The sequence below is a fragment of the Planococcus citri genome, chromosome 2 (assembly GCF_950023065.1).
Source record: "Planococcus citri chromosome 2, ihPlaCitr1.1, whole genome shotgun sequence".
Lineage (NCBI taxonomy): Eukaryota > Metazoa > Arthropoda > Insecta > Hemiptera > Pseudococcidae > Planococcus > Planococcus citri.
This window is the reverse complement of record NC_088678.1, coordinates 3,858,857-3,878,805: the sequence shown is the minus strand read 5'-3', so window position 1 is coordinate 3,878,805 and position 19,949 is coordinate 3,858,857. Positions and strand designations below refer to the sequence as shown.

The 19,949-nt window shown below is 33.7% G+C and overlaps 1 protein-coding gene across 2 annotated transcripts in view; it reads right to left on the bottom strand.

Moving 5' to 3' along the window:
• The window catches only part of LOC135834241 (enhancer of polycomb homolog 2-like), a 59,695-nt gene that overhangs the window by 17,874 nt on the left and 21,872 nt on the right, over positions 1–19,949 (bottom strand). For both annotated transcript variants that reach the window (XM_065348073.1, XM_065348072.1), the window contains 2 exons: positions 3,310–3,407; positions 3,154–3,218 (listed from right to left, as the gene is read on the bottom strand). In XM_065348073.1, coding sequence (XP_065204145.1) covers positions 3,154–3,218; positions 3,310–3,367 — 123 coding nt within the window. In that variant the 5' untranslated portion in view covers positions 3,368–3,407. The remainder of the gene's footprint in view (positions 1–3,153; positions 3,219–3,309; positions 3,408–19,949) is intronic.

Below are 19,949 nucleotides of genomic sequence, written 5' to 3'. Positions count from 1 at the left end.
AATTGATCAAATTTTGTCGAGATGGAATAAAATGTTGCAAAAATTACAGAAAATAACTTGAAAAGCTGTAAAACTAGTGTAAAAATCATAAAAATCATCACAAGTTGATCAATTGGCAAATTTAATAGAAATTTTGTGAAAATTGCTCAGCAATGGGAGTAAAATTCAATTGGAATAATTGAAAATTTCATAAAAAAATAATTTACCTATTAACATATTATCATGGCAAAATGTTACCAAAACTTCACAAAAATTGCTTAAAATGCTAAAAAAACCTGCAGAAGATTACAAAAAAAATGACTAATTTTGATAAAAATTGGTAGATCGAGGCGAAAATTGCATAAAAAATTGTACAAAGACTGCAAAATTGGTACAAAACTCGTTGAAAATCACCAATGAGTTGGTTAAATTTGAGGAAAATTGAGAAAAACTTGCCAAAATTGTTCTAAAATAAAATTTGTGAACATGTTTCAAAAACACTGCAACATGTATGAAAATTGATCAATGATTACAAAATTTTAGGAAAGCACCCACAAAATTGCTAAAATTTTACAAAAATTACATGAAGTATCTCAAGAAATCTATGAAATTGATCAACATTGAGCAAAAATTGCATAAAAAGTTATTAAAATGTGATTAATAAGTAAAAAATTTAAAAAAGTTGATAAAACCTCGCAAAAATGAAGCAAAGGCTTACAAAACATGTTTAAAATGCGAAAAATTGTTCAATAAAACAAAAAATTGATTTAATAAAAAATGTAAAACGATCAAAATTTAGCAAAAATCAAAAACAAAAAACATAAAATTTGCTAAAAATTACTAACAGCTGATGAAATTTCAGTAAAATTGCGAAAAAAATTAAATTGCTTTAAACCTCATAAAATGTAGTAAACACATAAAGCATCACAAAATCTAAACAAAGTATGTACCAAAAAAATAGTTGAAAACTACGAAAAATTGACTAAATTATACCAAAAAAAATTAAACGACACTTTGCGAAAAAAAAAGAAAAAAGAAAAAGAGATAAAACATTTTAAAAAGCAGTAAAATTGAGCAAAATTTAGGAAAAAAGTGCTTCAAAATCTGTTGAAATGCTGAAAAAGCATTTTAAAATTATAAAAATTACATCAAACATTACCAAACATGAGCCAAATACCACAAAAATTGTTAAAAACTGGGCAAAATTGATCACAATTCCAACGAAATTGAATGACATTTTGCAAAAATTATATAAAATAATCAAAAAACATCAAAATTATCATAAAAAGCACCATAACATGAAAGAAATGGGTCGTATTGATTGAAAGTTGATGAAAATTTTGCTGAAACAGTTGAAAATTGCTTGTATTGTATAACGCAAAATTTTACAAAAAAACGCCTAAAATACCAAGAAATTGTTGAAAATTACAGAAATTGAATAAAACACTATCGGAATTGATCAACATTTTCAATCGCTAAAATTACAAATAATTGATGAGATTTCAGCGAAATTAAGAAAAACTTGGCCGAAAATAGCCTACTGAAAAATGCTTGAAATATCATGAAAACGTGCAAAAATGACTAAAATCAACATAGTAACATATTTGAAAAATTGCTAAAAATATTGCAATACTTGATCAATTAATATTTTTTCAAAATATTGAAAATTTTATTACAAAAAATGGATCAAATATTATCAAAACAGAATAATGTTTCGCAAAATTTAATGAAAATTTGAAGTAACAAACATAAAAATTTCCAATACTTATTATTAGCAGAAATTTCAAGAAAAAATTGAAGAACTCTAATTGAAGAAATTGCATAGAAATAAAGGCGAAATTTTTTTTAAAAAGAATGAAACAAAATTAAAAAAACAGAAAAATTCGATTTTAAGATCTTATAAAACGATGATAAGTACATACATAATTAGGTATATAAAAATTCACCAACTTTTTCACCATATTTAGACTAACTTTGCAACATTTAAAACTTTTCATGTCGAGAGTAATTTGAACATTTTCCTAATAATTTTATTTTATTTTTTTATTTTTAAGAATTATTCTGAACCTTGAAATATGTTTATGCTGCAATAAACAACTTTTTGAACACTTTTAATAATTTTTACACCCTTACTTTAAAGTTTGGAAAATTTCCTATATTATTTTAAATAACTATTTTTTTGCAATTTTTGCCATTCTTGGAATATTCTGAACGATTTTGATTTCTTTGTAATGTTACAATTTCAGTTTTTGGCTGATTTCTATTTTTCAACATGTATTTCTATACTCATTCAACAATATTAACGATTTCATACCAAATTTTGAGTAACTTCTGATAACTTTTATAGAACCATGATCATTTTGAAACAATTTTTTTTCCATTTTTCACCAACTTCATAACATCCTGAACAATTTTAACCATTTTATACTTCACTCACCCCCCTCTTCCTCTGAATATCACGCCAGCCTAAAAATTTCAACACGCCATTCATCTTCTCTCGGCTCGGCGCGCATTTGGCTCACAACCAATAATCGCGATTACCGATTGACCGAAAGTCTCATCATACGAGTAATGCTATAGAGATTTCACAAATCAACCCATCAAATCGCACGATTACGAGTCAAATGTCACTAAACACATCAATCCACATGCACAAGTCGAACCCGAACCCGAGGAGAAAATCCTTGAAAAATTCGACGCTATAATAATCCTAAAATTCGGTAACACTCAAGGTTGCTGCCAGCCAGCACCAACAGAACAGTGCCTGTGCTTCGCTGTGCTATGCTGAGGCAACGATAACACCACGAGCACCTAAATTAACCGGATATATCGTATTATCGATAATTATACCCCTTAATGCATCGTGACGGTATATACGAGCGTCGTCGTCGTCGTCGTCGTACAGTCATTTATACATAACTGACTATATAATGAGCAGTTGAGCACGCAATAGCCATAATCTAGCTCAACATTGGTACAATTTTTTCGAGCTAAACAGACGTATAGAAAATATAGCGTATAGATTGCGACATTGCGCGGTCATTCCTCCAAGATTTCATTAAGAAAATACGAGTAGGTACTTATGCGGTGATAAGAGTAATAACTTTGTAACAGGTGAATGAGAGATTAGCGATATTGTAACTGTAAGCTTGAATTTAATATAGCTGTACTCACTTTGACTAAATATGCGATATGTCCTTTTTGAAGAGTTTCTGGCGGATGGATCCAGCTTTTGTTTTCTATAAAAATGAAAAAATAATAATTTAGAGAAATCATTCGAAATCATCTTACAGGTTGAGGTAATATATTTTCTAGTCAATTGCTTCTTACCTTTTCCAGATTTGTTGCTCGCGTTTTGAGTCCATTTTAATAGAGAGGAGTTTCTCATTACTACAACTTGTGCACGCGCAAATTAAAAACGTTACCACCTGAAACAAAATAAAAAAACACGTTTATTAATTCATTTGACCAACTGATTCAACTTCCAAGTAATTGGCTAAATACCACAACGAGACACACGAATATGCATAACTAAGTAAGTACATTTATCAACAAAAAAAAGGGTACTTAAACTTCTAAAATAAACAACGTAAAAATTCATTATGGAAATGCTGTAATACATTATCATTTTAATCATCATTATTTTATCACACACACACTTTTTAGGGTTCCCCCACCTATGGAGAACCCTATTAAAATCGCTCAGTTTTTCAGTTTTTCAGTTTTTCAACACATCGATAGCAACGCTGTCTGGTGTCGCGTAAAGAGAATTATTAATTAAGCGAATTAACAGTTTTCATTGGTGTTTGTATTCAGAATTTCAGAAATACGATCATAAGATGAATGGCAATGAAACAAAAACAATTAACAATTTATTTACGTTTTTCGCTTTCGTTTTTAAAATTGATGATTTCGGTTCAGATATCAGATTTCTTTTGTATTTTTGATTTGAAATTTGAAAATTTACAAAAGCTACTACCCTAGCAGAAGAATTCAGATTCTACGATTCTAGTTATTATCATTGATGAATAATATTAAAATAATAATATGATCAATGATCATCATTCTTCATTTATTGTGATTAATATACCTGATCAGTAGAATCGTTGATGAACGAGAAAATCGCATTTAGCCGACGTTGAAGAAGCTACGAGTAATGTATTGACTAAGGAAAACGAACAAAATAGTATTGCTTGTTTTTGATTTGTAGTTCTAGCAGTCTGTGTTAAGGTACTTATTATGATAGCTCTGTTCTTTTTGCTAGGAGTAACTCGGAGCAGAAATTTGACTTTTATGTATCTCGTTTATTTCAGCAGAAAGCAGAATCGTTGACAAGGAAGAGTTCGATCGTATGTATAGCGAATGGGTTAATTTAGCTGGTAAACAGTAAAAAGCTACGAGTAACCTATACTGACTACCGGAAACGAATAAATGTTTATTGATATACTCGTACATTAGCTTGAAGATTTGAATTTGATCCATACATTTCACCTTTATTTTTTTCAAATCCGGCTTGTTTAATGTGAATCTTATAGGTATGGTTGCGTTTGATTTGTAGTTCTAGCAGTCTGTCTATGTTTGGGTAATATGATAGCTTTGTTCTTTTTGCTAACTCGGAGCAGACATGTGACTTTATGTATTTCGTTTATTTCAGCACAATTGCCGATTGGAACAAATCTTCAAACTATTGGATATTAATAAACTTTTATTCGTTTCCAATGGTCGGTACGTTACTCGTAGCTTTTTCAGCACCAGCTAAAGTAACCCATTCGCTGACTGACTGTTAGTTAGAACTACTAACAAATCAAAAGCAACCATATTTTGTTCGTTTTCCTGGGTCAATTCAATACGTACTCTTGACGTCTTGACTTCTTCAACGTCGACTAAATGCGCTTTCTTCGTTATCAACGATTCTACCGATCACTTCGTTTCATTTTCAAAATTTTAATTCAACATCGAAATAAATAAATTTTGTGAAAAATGCCTACCAGTTTACGGGGAACCCGTTGCCAGGTCACCTGTGACCTAGCTTGTTTTTTTTTTTACAAGAAAATCATTTTATTGAAATATGTAGTCAAGAGCGAACGTGAGATCTAAGAATGGAAATATTTAGCAAACGATGTACGAGTAAGTTTCAACTGACATTGACTCTACGCTAAAAATTCCAAAATGGAATCTCATTACTTATAATTTTACTGTCGAAATTGAATTATTTATACGCTTACGACTTCGCACAATAATCTGTTCATTGCATACTTGCGTAGTATACTCATCAATTGTAGCCTAAGCAACGCTATTATGCTACCTAGCATCGGATCGTCCTCGATAACAATTGCTCATTTACTCGATTGCCAGCGTCAATCTCAACTACCTGTTGAAAGTTGCATGACATTATAGCGTTGCATCATGAACCTTGCGCCGCCGCGCCGCGTTCTTTGCGAGAGATAATTTACACCTCGTGTGCTTTGATGAGGTCAAATTTGACTTGTTAATCAGCCCATTAAAAGCGGAGAGGATAAAACACAATAAATTTGCAACATTTTTATAGTTCGTAGCAAATTTTTGGTTTTCATCAAGGATTACCCCTTGCCAATCTAATGGAGGCCAAACGGTTCGAATTTTCACCGGATACTCGTACTAAGGATAACCTGCTACAAATAAACTGAAATATTTCGTGGATGTATTTTGCTTTTTCCAAAACAAGAGAGAGGGTGGGAGAAGTTCAAAAATTTAAGAAATGTGGGTTCTGGCGTATTTTTCAAACTCCAAGCATGTGACCAAATCACCTTAAATTTTGTATACTTATTTAAAATTTTCAAGTTGATTTTGAGACCCCTTTTTCAAAATTTGGGGCCCTTAAAAATCAATTTCTCCGGTAAAGTAATCGTTGGGAGTTTTCGATTAAGGAAAAAATTCAGCTTTCTAGCTTTTATAAAGGCCGAATGAAAATCAACCTCAAATTTTCCTCCAACTTCATTTCCAGGGACTTGAAGAAATGATTTTCCTTAACTTTTCCCACACTAATATTCCCAATTAAAACCCATGAAATGTCAAATTGGTGCATTCGGTAGTCAATTTGAGGGTGAAGGGGGGGGGGGGCTTTGCATTTATCCAAGGCAGCATTTTTGAGAGGAAATTAAAAAAAAAAAAAAATGAAAAATCACTAAAGTTAATCAAATAAGTAAAAAAAAAAACAAAATTGGAAATTTTTATGAAAAAATATTTGAGGGGAAGGGGGGGGGGGGGCTTTACATTTATCCAAGGCAGCATTTTTGGGAGGAAATTTAAAAAAATAAAAAATCACTTAAGTTAATTAAAAAGAAATAAAAAAAAAAACAAAATTGGAAATTTTTATGAAAAAATATTTGAGGGGGAAGGGGGGGGGGGCTTTACATTTATCCAAGGCAGCATTTTTGGGAGGAAATTTAAAAAAATAAAAAATCACTTAAGTTAATTAAAAAGAAACAAAAAAAAAAAACAAAATTGGAAATTTTTATGAAAAAATATTTGAGGGGGAAGGGGGGGGGCTTTACATTTATCCAAGGCAGATTTTTTGGGAGGAAATTAAGAAAAATAAAAATATAGAAATTTAAAAAATGAAAAATCACTAAAGTTGATTAAAAAGAAGCAAAAAAAAAAAACAAAAATTGCAAATTTTTATGAAAAAATATTTGAGGGGGAAGGGGGGCTCTACATTTATCCAAGAAAGCATTTTTGGGAGGAAATTTGAAAAAATAAAAATATAAAAATTTAAAAAATGAAAAACCACTCAAGTTAATTGAAGAAGCAAAAAAAAAAAACAAAATTGGAAATTTTTATGAAAAAATATTTGAAGAGGGGGGGAGCTTTACATTTATTCAAGGCAGCATATTATGGGGCAAATTGAAAAAAATTGAAATGAAAAATCACTAAAGTTGATTAAAGAAGTAAAAAAAACAAAATTGGAAATTTTGATTTAAAAAAAATGGGCTTGTTTGGACATAAGACAGATAACAGGACTTTTTATGGAATTCTTGTAACAGAAAATAGATCTTTTCATGGCAGTTTAAGCAGAAAAACAGGACTTTTTTCTGGAAATTTTCACAAAAAATAGGATTAACTATCATTTAACAATTTAGAAAACAAAAACAAAAGCAATGACAAAAATTAGGGCTTTTTTCGGCAATTTCGGCAGAAAATAGGACTTTTATTTGACAATTCGTACAAAAATTAGGACTTTTTGATAAATTTTACAAAAAATGGGACTTTTTGACAAATTTTAGCAGAAACAGAATCTTTTTCACAATATTGTTGGAAACATAGGACTTTCATTTGACAATTACTGATCTTTTGCCAATATTGGCAGGACTTTTATTTTGCATTTTGAAAAAAACGGAACTTTCTCTGATATTGACAGAAAATAGGACTTTTTTTGACATTCTAGACAGAAAACAGGTCTTCTTTTAGCAGTTTAGGCAAAAAAAGGAGACATTTCTGACAAGTTTGACAAAAAAATAAACTTTTGAAAATTTTTGCTAAAAGTAGGGCATTTTGAAATTTTGAAAAAAAATCTGATGCTACGCATCACAAACTTTCCGAACATTCTTCTGTTAAGAACTAAGCGAAATAATTGTAAAAATGTAAAATCGTAAAAATGAGAAACACCCGCCAATCCCGCCATCCCCATGGCGATGCGGCGTATTCATAAAATAATCACTTTAAAATAAAGCGTAACTAATTCGGACCGCGCTGCGCCTTATGCGTTTCTACTGCAGGTGAACTAAAAGGAGACAAAACATGTGTGATGTTTACCACGTAAAGACTAAGCCTTAACAAATGTTGGAGTTGCCTATACGTTCCTTTTTTCGCATTTAAAGGCTCATAAAATTTTTTCTATGGCACTTACGAACTCCAAATTCTTACTGTGCCGTCTTTACCATGCTTCCGACCACCTCTACAAATTTCAATGAGATACCATAATTAGGCCGCTTTTTATCGCGTGTACAGACATTTTTTGACACATACATACATACATACATACATACATCATCTCAAAATTGCTCAAAACAAACTTGTGTGAAGTCGAATTTCAAAAACGAGTGTAAATTCCAAAGTTCATTTTCCGGCCGAAAACAATACTTTCCTATACATCGCTTCGCGCTGTTCGGAAAGTAAAAAAACAGAATGTTTCATGACAAGCAAAATTAAGACTTTTTGACAATTTTTATTGAAAAAATGGGACTTCTTTGTACAATTTTGACAAAAAGTTGATAGCTTTTCGATAATTAGATAATATAAAAACAGGAATTTCTTGGCAATTTTGGCAAAAATTAGATTTCGACAATGTTGGCAAAAAATGAAACTTTCAGACAATTTAGGCAAAAGTTGAACTTTATGACAGTTTTGGACCCAATTGAGGTAAAAATCAGCATTTTTTTGGATATTTTGGCAAATTCTACAAAATTTTTTGATTCTTGATTCAAAATTTAAAATTTCTCTGATATTTCCATGCTTTTCCAATTGGATGAAATTTCCTGATTTTTCCCAGTGTTCCAGAATTTTTTTTTGGGTGTTTATAATTACAAGATTATTACACCTGTAGGGGGGGGGGGGGGGGGGGTTAAATGGATACTCTGATATCGCTCCTATGATAGCCAGGTGGCTACTTATTTAGTTATTCATTTATTTTTTAATCAAAAGCTCTTGACGAATACTTTCTTCAAAAATATTACAGCGAAATACAATATTTTAATTTAAAGGGACTCGAATTCGGGAGAGAAGGGGCTAAAAAAACAACATATTTTTTTTTCAAATATGATTTTTCTCAATCGTATTTTAACTCTAAATCCAAAATTTAAACTGATTTGGTTTCATAGGATGGTAGATTGCCCAAAAAACCAAAATTTTGAAATTTTTGGACCTCTCTTCCAAAATATCGAAAAAATTTGATCAATAAAGTCACAACATACTGTGTTATATTGAAGCCTTAATTTAATATGTAGGTATTTACCAAAAATTTATGTAATTTTGTGTCTATGGATGGAGGGGGGGTGGGGTGGGGATTCCATCAAAACAGATAAAGACGCAAATTAAAAAAATTCTCGATTTTCACTTCGCTCCTGAATTGTTTAGAAAGCCATTTCGAAATATCAGGGGGACAGAGCCTTTAGGTTATAATAAAAGAGATGGAAATGCATCACGAGCTCACCATCTTTTCGGTGGGTTTCTGGTTATTAAAATCTTAAACGAGGAAATTGAGCAGAAAAAAAAGTTCGCATGATGAATGCGAATCGTGCGCTTCGAGATGTACCTACTACAATCAATTTATATGGAAATTTGTTTTTCCACGGGGCTAACCGCCAACCCACGACCATCTCCCTGGGCTACTGTAATTCCACGTTGAACCGATTTGCGACTTATGACATTAATTTGCATTCTTCCCTGTTCTCTCCGCAGCTCGCGAATACGTAGAAATAAGCAGTTTAAGCAGGTAGAATTAAGTATTGAAGCGAGTACGGATGAGGGAGAGGGGGAGGTAACAATGCATGAGTTACTTTGTGCGATGTAGAAGAAAAATGTGTATTAAATTTGATCTCTTTGAAGAAGATAAAACTGGTTTTACGCGGTATGCTGCTGAAATGAGAAACGTTGCTGCTTTGCTGGGCACTGGACTATGGGCAGAGCGCACGAGGAAAGAAACAGCAAGGCAGCAACAGCCGAGTTATTAGGTGTATTATTGTAAGTGTCGACGACGTTGGTCAGCGTAACAATAATTCTGGTGATAATGGCAACGACGATGGTGATGCAGGTGGAGAGTCGACTGATAATCACACGTCATACGTATGTGCATGTACGAGAGTATAGGTAAGGTAAGGTACTGTACGCCCTCGCGGCGGCATTCCCTATGGTAATAAGGCATCAGCAGACCATCAGACTGTGTACTGTGTGGTTTGCATGAGAGACTGTATTTATTATGGAAGTACTCGTACTCGTACTCGTATATGTAAGAGTACTGAATCGTATACAACAGAATGCTATTCAAAAGTGACCTAATTGCGGTATTGTTTAACTCTATGCGGCCGGCAAAGCACGCGTGCGCGTACAAGAACATTTCCTCCTTTTGGATGGTATGGTATAGGTATGCGTTGTTGTTGTTTTTCACCAGCTCGACTCGACGACTACAACGACTACGACGACGACGATGAGGTGAATAAGAAATGAGGAAATTACCAAACACCGAATAGCGAGCGACGCCGAGAACCGTATATGGTTGAAAAGAAGTTCGGCTTACTTTTACTTTATGTCCAATGAGTATGCAGAAGACACTCACTAGTCACTAGTCGTCCGCGTCGTCGTTGATGTTCCAACTGATGACGCCGGACGGAAATCCGTTATGGTGTTGACAAATGGGAAAAGTGTTTGGGATTTACGCGAGCTAGGCGTATAAGATGTGAAATTCTCCAGGATAGGTGCAGTGTTTGATATGGTTTAATGAACTATTCGCGTGGAAACCGATCTAACAGGAAAATAAGCTCGTGGGAAAGTTTCTTCGAGCAATTCTCTTCGAATAGTTTTTATGGTACTTTTTGAAAATATAGAATATTTCCAAAACACATACAGCTGGAGGCTCCAGAATTGCTTGACACCATTTCTAATCGACTCAGCATGTTGAAATTGAAGTACAAAGTAAATTTCAGCTTGCCAACTTCATTATAGGTAAAATTTTACGTAAATTTCAACTTTCAAAAAGCTCCTGGAGGCTCCAGAACTGCTCTAGACCGTTTGCAATTGTTTCCAATTGATTAGAGGGGTCGAACATAGCGTACACATAAAATTTCAACCCTCTAGGATGATATGATAAAATTTTGATTTTCCCTCAATTTTGGCCCTTTGATTTTCAAAAATTTACCGAAAATTAAAACACTGGATAAAGCACTTTAAATTTTGGCTGGTGATGTATTTTTGTATGCTCTTTTAGTAATTTATCTTTGGCTGGATCAAAATTTCAGGCTGACACTTTTTCCAACCGGAATATTCATCAATATAAAGAAAAAATCCAAAAAATTAATACTTTTCTGTGCGTAGAAAATTTCTTAAATTTACACGTATGACCGAATCTTGTCGAAAATCAACCTTCTGAATCCAAAATGCACGATTTCGAGCCATTCTGGAGCCTCCAGTGGGATTTTCGATTTCCCCACAAGGCGTGGAAATCAATTTGGGCAGCTCAAAATCGATCTATTCAACGAGTTCATCCACATTTAGACCTATTTTCAGGCGGACACCAGCTGAATGCGGGGTTTTGGACCAACATTTTTTTTCTCATCATTAAACATCTGTTGGTCAAGAAACGCACTCAAGATATTCGCCTGGATATTGGCTCAAATGTCGATAAACCTTTTGAACAGACTGAGAATTAAGCCACAACTCGATTTTTAGCTTCCCAAATCAATTTCTACGCCGTCTGGAGAAATCGAAAATCGCGCTGGAGGCTCCAAAATGGCCAGAAAAGCGAAATTTCGTTCGAGCGAGCTAATATTAGTTTGAGAACTAATTTCCATCATTTTTTTTTCAAAGCGCACGAATATCCAAAAATATCTAATTTTGAATTTACTATGTAAAATTAATAGCCAAAAATCCAAAAATCAATTTGAGCAACTGAAATTTTACTTACCTATCAGAATTTCAGATCATGATCTTTCCAAAAATCGCGGTTCCTTTAAAATTGGAGACGGATACCTCGAGTCATAATAAGATTTCAAGATGAAAAAGCAGGACTTAGGTAAGATATTTTATAACACTTTCCAACTTGGTTTTTTTTTTTTTTGGAGGGGGAGGGGGGAGAAAGGTCAAAATTTCGCATGTGAATTTTTCACTTTTCCAGAGTTACGATATGTTCTATTCGGGGGAGAGGGGAGGGGGAGGGAGGGGGGGTGATATGTTTACCATCTCAATTTTTTGATTTTTTCTTGAAAAGAAGATGCAAATTTGTAATACATCAAAAACAACATTAAAAAGTAAAGCGAGGCATACTCAACATTTTTATTTGGAAATTTGCAGTTCAGAATATCAAAAGAAGAGCTTTTCAAATGTTTCACCCTTGAAAAAAATAATTTTCAAAATATTGGGAGAGGAGGAGGAGGAGCAGTAGGGGGGTGTACAGAGTGTCTAACAAAATTTCAATCTAAAAAGCAGGACTTTTTCAGCTAGACTTGCTGCAGGATCCTTATAGCAGTACATTTTTTAAACACTCGGATTTTTCAAGAAGGGGAGGGGGTGAGTGAAGCAAAATTTTATGTTCAAATTGTTCGCTTTTCTAATGTTTTTGAACATTATTAAGTTGCATAGTACTTTCATACACACGTATTTCATACATTGCATTTTAGTGCATTTTTATTACGGTATACTGTATCATCCCCTTTATGGCTCTTGCTGCAATATAAATATAGATATGGCTAACAATAGCTATATCATCCTGTCAATCTCTTGAATAACGACTATTTTCCGAGAAATTCATATAGGTACGTTTACATTTTTCCTTTTAAGTTGAATCAAGTCTGTTTTATACGCAATAAAACACTATGGTATAATTTTGATTTAGCATTTTCCTTTCTCTTCTGCCTTTTCTTCTCTCTTTTCACCTCTGTCTTTTTCTTCTCTCTTTACCCTTTGGATACATTTTTCCTTACAAATCATGATTTGGGGAAAGAGGAAAGAATTGTCATCTGTTTTTGAGGAGTGAAGGGAGTCTTCACTTGAAGATAATAAGAGAATTTGTCCAATGACAGTTATCCAGTTGATTTTTGACCATACAGTTGTCAAGTGATATCTCGTGTAACATATTTGTACTGCGGTAACTTACATCTCTCTCTTCCTTTCAAATTTTTATAAGTGTGAAGTTTTCAAGTTTTATCATATATGTTCATTTAATTCAATATTATTGCGGATTTTATTTAACAATTTTGATAATTTCAAATTACTAATTTTTATTCTAATTTGTGAATTTTCAATTTAATTATTAACTCACTTAATTTTTTGTAATACATATTAATTTGCGAATTTTGTGTACTCAAATTTATAAATTGTGAATCAACTCAATTTTCTAATTAAACATTTGATAATATAACCTAAGGTAAATTTTTCTCAATTGTGTGACAATATGTAATTTTAATAAAGAGCTTTTAATCATTTATAAATTTAATTGAGAACATAACAACATCTCAAACAATTTCTTTCAAGTAAGTGGACGTCGAAAATATATCTAATTTTATCATTTCAATTTTTGATTTCATCTTCACCTTTAAGATTCTTGCAAATGTAATGAAATTGAACGAAAAAAGAACTTTTTTCAATAACAATTTTTAAAAAAATGTAAAACAAATTCAAAAGAAAATTTCAACGATATTTGAAAAAAATACACCAATTTTTCGAAATAAAACGGTCAGTTTTAAAGTAAAATAAGTAAGTAAAAGATAAAATAACAATTTTGCGATTTGGTAGGTACATAACTTATTCATGTGAATGAATAAAAATTTTCATTTTTTCCACAAATCTGGAATTTTTCAATCACAGAAAAGAAAAACAAACTGACCCTGGCGAAGTGAGGGCAAAAGCTCTCGAAAATAAGTATTTCGAGAAGTATAAAAAACTATGATTTTTTTGTGTGGTGAGTTCCTTATACATACACAAATTTTATAATTTTGCTTCAAAATTTTAAAATTTGAATGATGATTTAAAAAAAAATCAAAATGAATTGAAAATTGAAGTCTGATTTTAAAAAAGCAGGATTTCTTTCTTGATGAAAAGTGATGAAAAGCAGACAACTGCAGGACTTGCAGGACTCATCGGCAGAAATCAGGACTTTCGCAGGACTTGCAGGACCGTAAGACACTTCGCTGTATACCTCTTATACCCCCTTAAACCCACCTCTGCAAATAGATGAGTTCGCTGAAAATACCCTCAGAATACAATTTTTTCATTTATAGATGAACTTGTACCACAACTGGCCAAAAATCAGATGACAAACTAACAGCTAAAAATATCCGAACCTTAATACTCATTTCTCCAAACATAATCAATTTTTCCCAACCACAAGACCACAACTAATCGCACAAAACTCTCATACCTGCTAAACGATTTGAAAAATCGCCACACTCTTCCCTCGTATTTTCATCGCGGTGGGCAGAACTTCCACATCAGTCACGTAATTTCGTTTAAGGTAGCATTAGACCTTGAAATCAATAATGCATCGTATACGACTGTTCAGCTCACACACGTCCCAACTGCGATTTAATATAGGTAGGCAGGCACATCGTGATATATACCATACAATATCGTTGATATACGTTTAATTTTCATTCAGGCCAACCCCTTCGGCTCCCTCACATCGTCGCTTGTTTTCCATTAGGTACTAATACGAGTATAAGTACATCATGGTCGAGTATGAAGCTTGTCGACTGTCGTCTTTTTATTGTTACAATCGTGTACTAATAATACCTACAATATGCATTACATATATCTAATGTAATGTAGTACTATGTACTATTATCCTTATTATAGTACGAGTACCTTAGCACAGCATCAGCATCAGTACCAGCTCACCAATAAACTGGTACTGGTACGCTTACATCATCGACGTCGTCGTCGTGTCTTATTCTCTCAATAAGATCTTCTCTCAGCTACAATAACACGAGATGAAGAGATGATAAATCGAATAATGTGGTACGTACAGTACGTGCACTTGTGTACGTCTACGTATATTACACAGCGCAACATAATGTATTATAGCAACGTGCGCTGTACCGGCGGATTATAAATCAATTCTGGTAACTCGAGCTCGAGATCGAGCTACGTAGTACCTACATATCTCTCTACCGACTAATATAATGTCATTGACAATTAATTCGCTTTTTTTCCCCCTCGCAGTATCAAAACAAATATGCGAAAAATTTCAACCGCTGCTGGCGATATTAAGGCTCACCAGGGAGGGAACAGATAGACACCGCCGCTGCGTAGTTAGAGTACGAGTACGAGTAATTCTTGATCAAAGCCTATAAGTTTACGTACTACTACGTAACGTGCGCTACGTACGTGGAATAACTATATAGGTACTTGTAGTAGGTAGTGTGCTTACTCTTATGGGTGTCTTGTTAATTAACCTGTCATTTATTATATTATTTTTATGCATTATGCGACGACGACGGACGAGGTTTGTCTATCACACGTGTGAGTTACATGCTTATGGGTGGTTGGGATACATTACGATATAAACCACGCGCGACTAAATTTAATAAAAATATTCCAAACAGATTAGTTACTTCGTGCAAATTGATTCTCGTGTTTCTCATTTTCACTATCGTATATACTGTCACCTGTCGAAGTGTGATCAAAAATTCAATCTGAAAGTATCATTTTACGTGGCACTGTTACGAATTCGACTTCATTTTATGACACAATCTTTCAAAACTCACGAATTAACCTTATATTTTTTCAACCCTTTGAGACCCATGAAGAATGTGACGGATGAAAATTGAACAATTTCATTATATGAAGAGGAATATAACGTCGTTGAGCAGACTTTTAAAAAAATTGAGGTTTACACAAAATTTCATTTTTGAATTTGAGGAAATGCTGAAAATGGGCATTTTTTTCCATCCCGATTTCCATAATAAATTTTCGATGCGGGGATGCGACAATTTTCCGAAAAGTTTCCCTACGTAATACCAACATTAAAACCAGAAAATTTTAAATAATATATTATTACGTCAAAAATTTTCGAAACCAAAATTCAAAATTTTGAGAAAAAAATCAAAAACGTTTTTCTGCACAAGTTATGGCAATTACAAATGTGGAAGTGACATAATTTTCAAATCAAAAAAAATGTTTGGCAAAAAATAAATAGTGGGGGAGCCCGCATAAGGATCTATTGCACCCCCCACCCCCGTCAATCTCACGGGACAACTATCTCCATTTGATGAAATTTTGGGAAATTTCATGTTTCAAAAATCTACTGGAAGCTCCAGTAATTTTCAAAAAGTTGCTGGAGGCTCCAAAACAACTTAAAATCCACTTGCAGTCAACTTCGTAGCGTATTGAAATTAGTTGGCAGAATGAATTTCGGCTTTCCAACTCCATTTGATGAAATTTGATGGAAATTTTGAGTTTCAAAAATCCGCTGGAGGCTCCAGAACGGCTCAAAACAGTTTGAAAGAGTTTCCAATCGATTTGGCATGTCGAGAATAGGGTATATCCCAAATTTTAGCTTTCTTGCTCAATTTGGTAAAATTTTGATTTTTTCCTTCATTTTTGACCTAAATTGTATTTTCAAAAATTCACCAAAAATCGAAAAAGGCCCTTCAGCACTTGAAATTTTGACAGGTGATAAATTTTTGCGTGATCTTTCGATCTACCTTTGTACGGTTTAAAAAATTTTGTGTATTCCCGCAACATTAATTTATCAAAAATGGAGTTGGCAAGCTGAAATTTACTTCGTAGACTACATGGTAGTTTCAAATGGTTTTGAAGCTTCCAGCTACTTTTGGGAAATTTCAATTTGCCAAAAAAACGCCATACCTACTACCTTTCAAAAAGTCGCTGGAGGCTCCTAAACGACTTGAAATTTACCAGCAGTCAACTTTGTAGCGTATTGAAATTAGTTTGCAGAATGAATTTCGACTCTCCATTTCAGTTTGATGAAATTTTGAGGAAATTTCAAGTTTCAAAAATCTACTGGAGGCTCCAGTAATTTTCAAAAAAGTCGCTGGAGGCTCCAAAATGACTTGAACCCACCTGAAGTCGTCTTCAGAGGGTGTTAAAATTGGAGTGTAGAGTAAATTTCAGCTTTCCATGTCCACTTCATGAAATTTTGTGAAAATATAACGTTTCAAAAATCTGCTGGAGGCTTCAGGAATTTTCAAAAAGTCGCTGGAGGCTCCAAAACGACTTGAAATTCACCTGCAGTACTTCGTAGCGTATTGAAATTGAGTTTTTAGAATAAATTTCAGCTTTACAACTCCAATTTGATGGAATTTTGAGTTTCAAAAATCTGCTGGAGGCTCCAGAACTGCTGAAAACGGATCAACTTTGTAGCGTATTGAAATTAGTTTGCAGAATGAATTTTGATTCTCCATCTAAGTTTGATGAAATTTTGGGGAAAATTCAAAGTTTCAAAAATCTGCTGGAGACTCCAGTAATTTTCAAAAAGTTACTGGAGGCTACAAAAACGACTTAAAATTCACCTGCAGTACTTCGTAGCGTATTGAAATTGAGTTTTTAGAATAAATTTCAGCTTTACAACTCCAATTTGATGGAATTTTGAGTTTCAAAAATCTGCTGGAGGCGCCAGAACTGCTGAAAACGGTTTGAAACCGTTTCAAATCGACTTGGCATGTCGAAAATAGGGTATATTCCAAATTTCAGCTTTCTTGGTCAATTTGGTATAATTTTGATTTTTTCCCTCATTTTTGGCCTGAATTGGATTTTCAAAAATTCACCAAAAATCAAAAAACGCACTTTAGCGCTTGAAATTTTGACAGGTGATGAATTTTTGGATGATCTTTCAATCCACCTTGTAAGGTTTGAAAAATTTCGTGCAAGTCCTATGTTGAAACGCAAAATCTGCTATTTCGGCTGACCTTTCAGTCAAAATGGCCGCCATTTTGTGAGTAAGGCCAACTTTAATTTGGGCAAGTTTGCTTTAAAATGTTCCTTCGGATGTCCCCTTTAAAAAAAAAGTTGTCCTGGAGGATCGACGGGGGGGGGGGGGGTGCAATTACTCCTATTGTCATATGCCGGACTACGAAGTTGGCCTCGATGTGAGACTTCGACCCAAAATTCCAAAATGAATGTTTCATCCGCTGGAAAAATTTTTCCATGATAAAAAGTTCAAACTTTTGAATTTTTTTGAAATGTGAGATTTTCAATTTGTAAAAAAAAATACTTTTTCAACTGATCACTTCAAATTCGCTATTTTCAAATTACTGGAAAAACCCAACTCTTACTGGACGTTCCAAATTAGCTCAAAAATGGTCGCAATCAATTGGGGAGGGGGAACGTGAACAGCGACTTTGGCATGAAATTCAATTTTCACATTTTCATAACGAGACTTTTACTTTTTTTCGGAAAAAAATTAATAATAAGTATTTCAAAGTTCTATTTCCTTTTTTCGAAAATCCACCAAAAATCAAAAAATCAACTTTGATAGCTCACAATTTGGGGGTTAGGTGTGGGTGATGTGCTTTCTCACGAGGCGAATTCAAGTTATGAAACTTTCTTTAATTTTTTGAATCTGATTTCAGCCGAGGAAAAGAATCCAACACATTCGATCAAAAAATAAGAAACAATCGTCAAATCCTAAGTACCTAATTTTCAAAACAGATTCACTATCGAGCTAATCCAACGTTTAATGGACCAAAAAAATCCTCCAATGTGCCCTTCCTTACTCTGCTCTACAATGCGCACTCTGCTCAATTATTTCATTCTTACGAAGGGTGCCGACTCTAAGATTACAATCCTTGATACACCTCAAGTTAATCGAAGCTGAAAGCAATAGGTTCGTGTATACGACTGGTCAAGCGAGTGCTGACCTATTACATCATGAAACGTGTATCTTTTTTTTTCTTTTCGGTACGTGGCCGTCACAATCATCAGTGCACGAGTCGAGTATAACTATAGGTAGAGAGGTACCGGTCGCGCGAAACTTTGTATATGTACATGATCAAATAATAGGTATACAGACAGATACACCTTTATACATACAAGACAGCAGCTACGAGTAGTACTATGGACCAGAGTAAAAAAAAAGATCCCAGCTTACTCTCTTCTCTGAGTTCTAACTTCTTACGCGTAAAAAAACCCGTTTACAAAAGCGGCAGCGTTTGGTTTGATTCGCGTTATTTTACGCCGCACCGCAGCTCGCCTCTGCAGCCAAACTAGCCTGAAGCGACATCGATGCTCTATATCCTTGTAATAATAATAAATGTACGCAGTATAACACTATATATAATAATATAATATATACTACAAGTATCTCTAATCTATCTATCGGTTTCTTCCCAACTTCTTTCTTACGCATATTATCGAGATCTTATTCCCTCATCCCTCTGCCATATCTTCATCATCCTTCACGGTAAGTTTTATTAAATATGGTAAAATCGACAATCGATTATGGAAATTTTTCATTCATTCAGAGGTGACCACTATAGCGAAGTATAAAGTAGCGAAGAAAAAATTCTGATGGACGTTACTTTTTTTTTCTTCGTATTTTATAGAATAATTATTATCACTTCGCTGTACGTAGTACTTACGTATACGTACAAGGCTTAACATGAGTTTGTCATCGATGTCGTCGCCATCATCTCAGATATCAATCTGATAGAGCTCGAGAGAAAGTTGATTGAAATAAAAAGTTGAAAATTATAAAATTTACTAATAAGTAATGTTGGGATCAAAATAAAGGCGTAGTTACTTTCGGTACCCAGCACTTTGAAGAGGAGAAGTTGAGAGAAAATGATAATAGTCGTTCTAACTTGAATGAAATGATTCTTAGGAGGCTCGATCGCTTTCAATCTGTCATAAGGTGTTTGACAAAATTTCAAAACGAAAAAGCATGACTTTTGGCAGGACATAACCACTTCTCTATTTGGAGGGGGGGGGGGGATTTGACGGTAAATTGTTTCAACTTTTCGCTTTTTAAATAGTCCGGCATATGACACTAGGAGTAATTGCACCACCCCCCCCCCGCCGATCATCCGGGACAACTTTTTTCTTAAAGGGGACATCCTGAGGAATATTTTATAGCAAACTTTCCCAAAAAAAAGTTGGCCTTACTTACAAAATGGCGGCCATTTTGATTGACAGGTCAGCCGAAATCGCAGATTTTGCGTTTCAACATAGGACTTGCACGAAATTTTTCAAACCTTGCAAAGGTAGATCGAAAGATCATGCAAAAATTCATCACTTGTCAAAATTTCAAGTGCTGAAGTGCGTTTTTC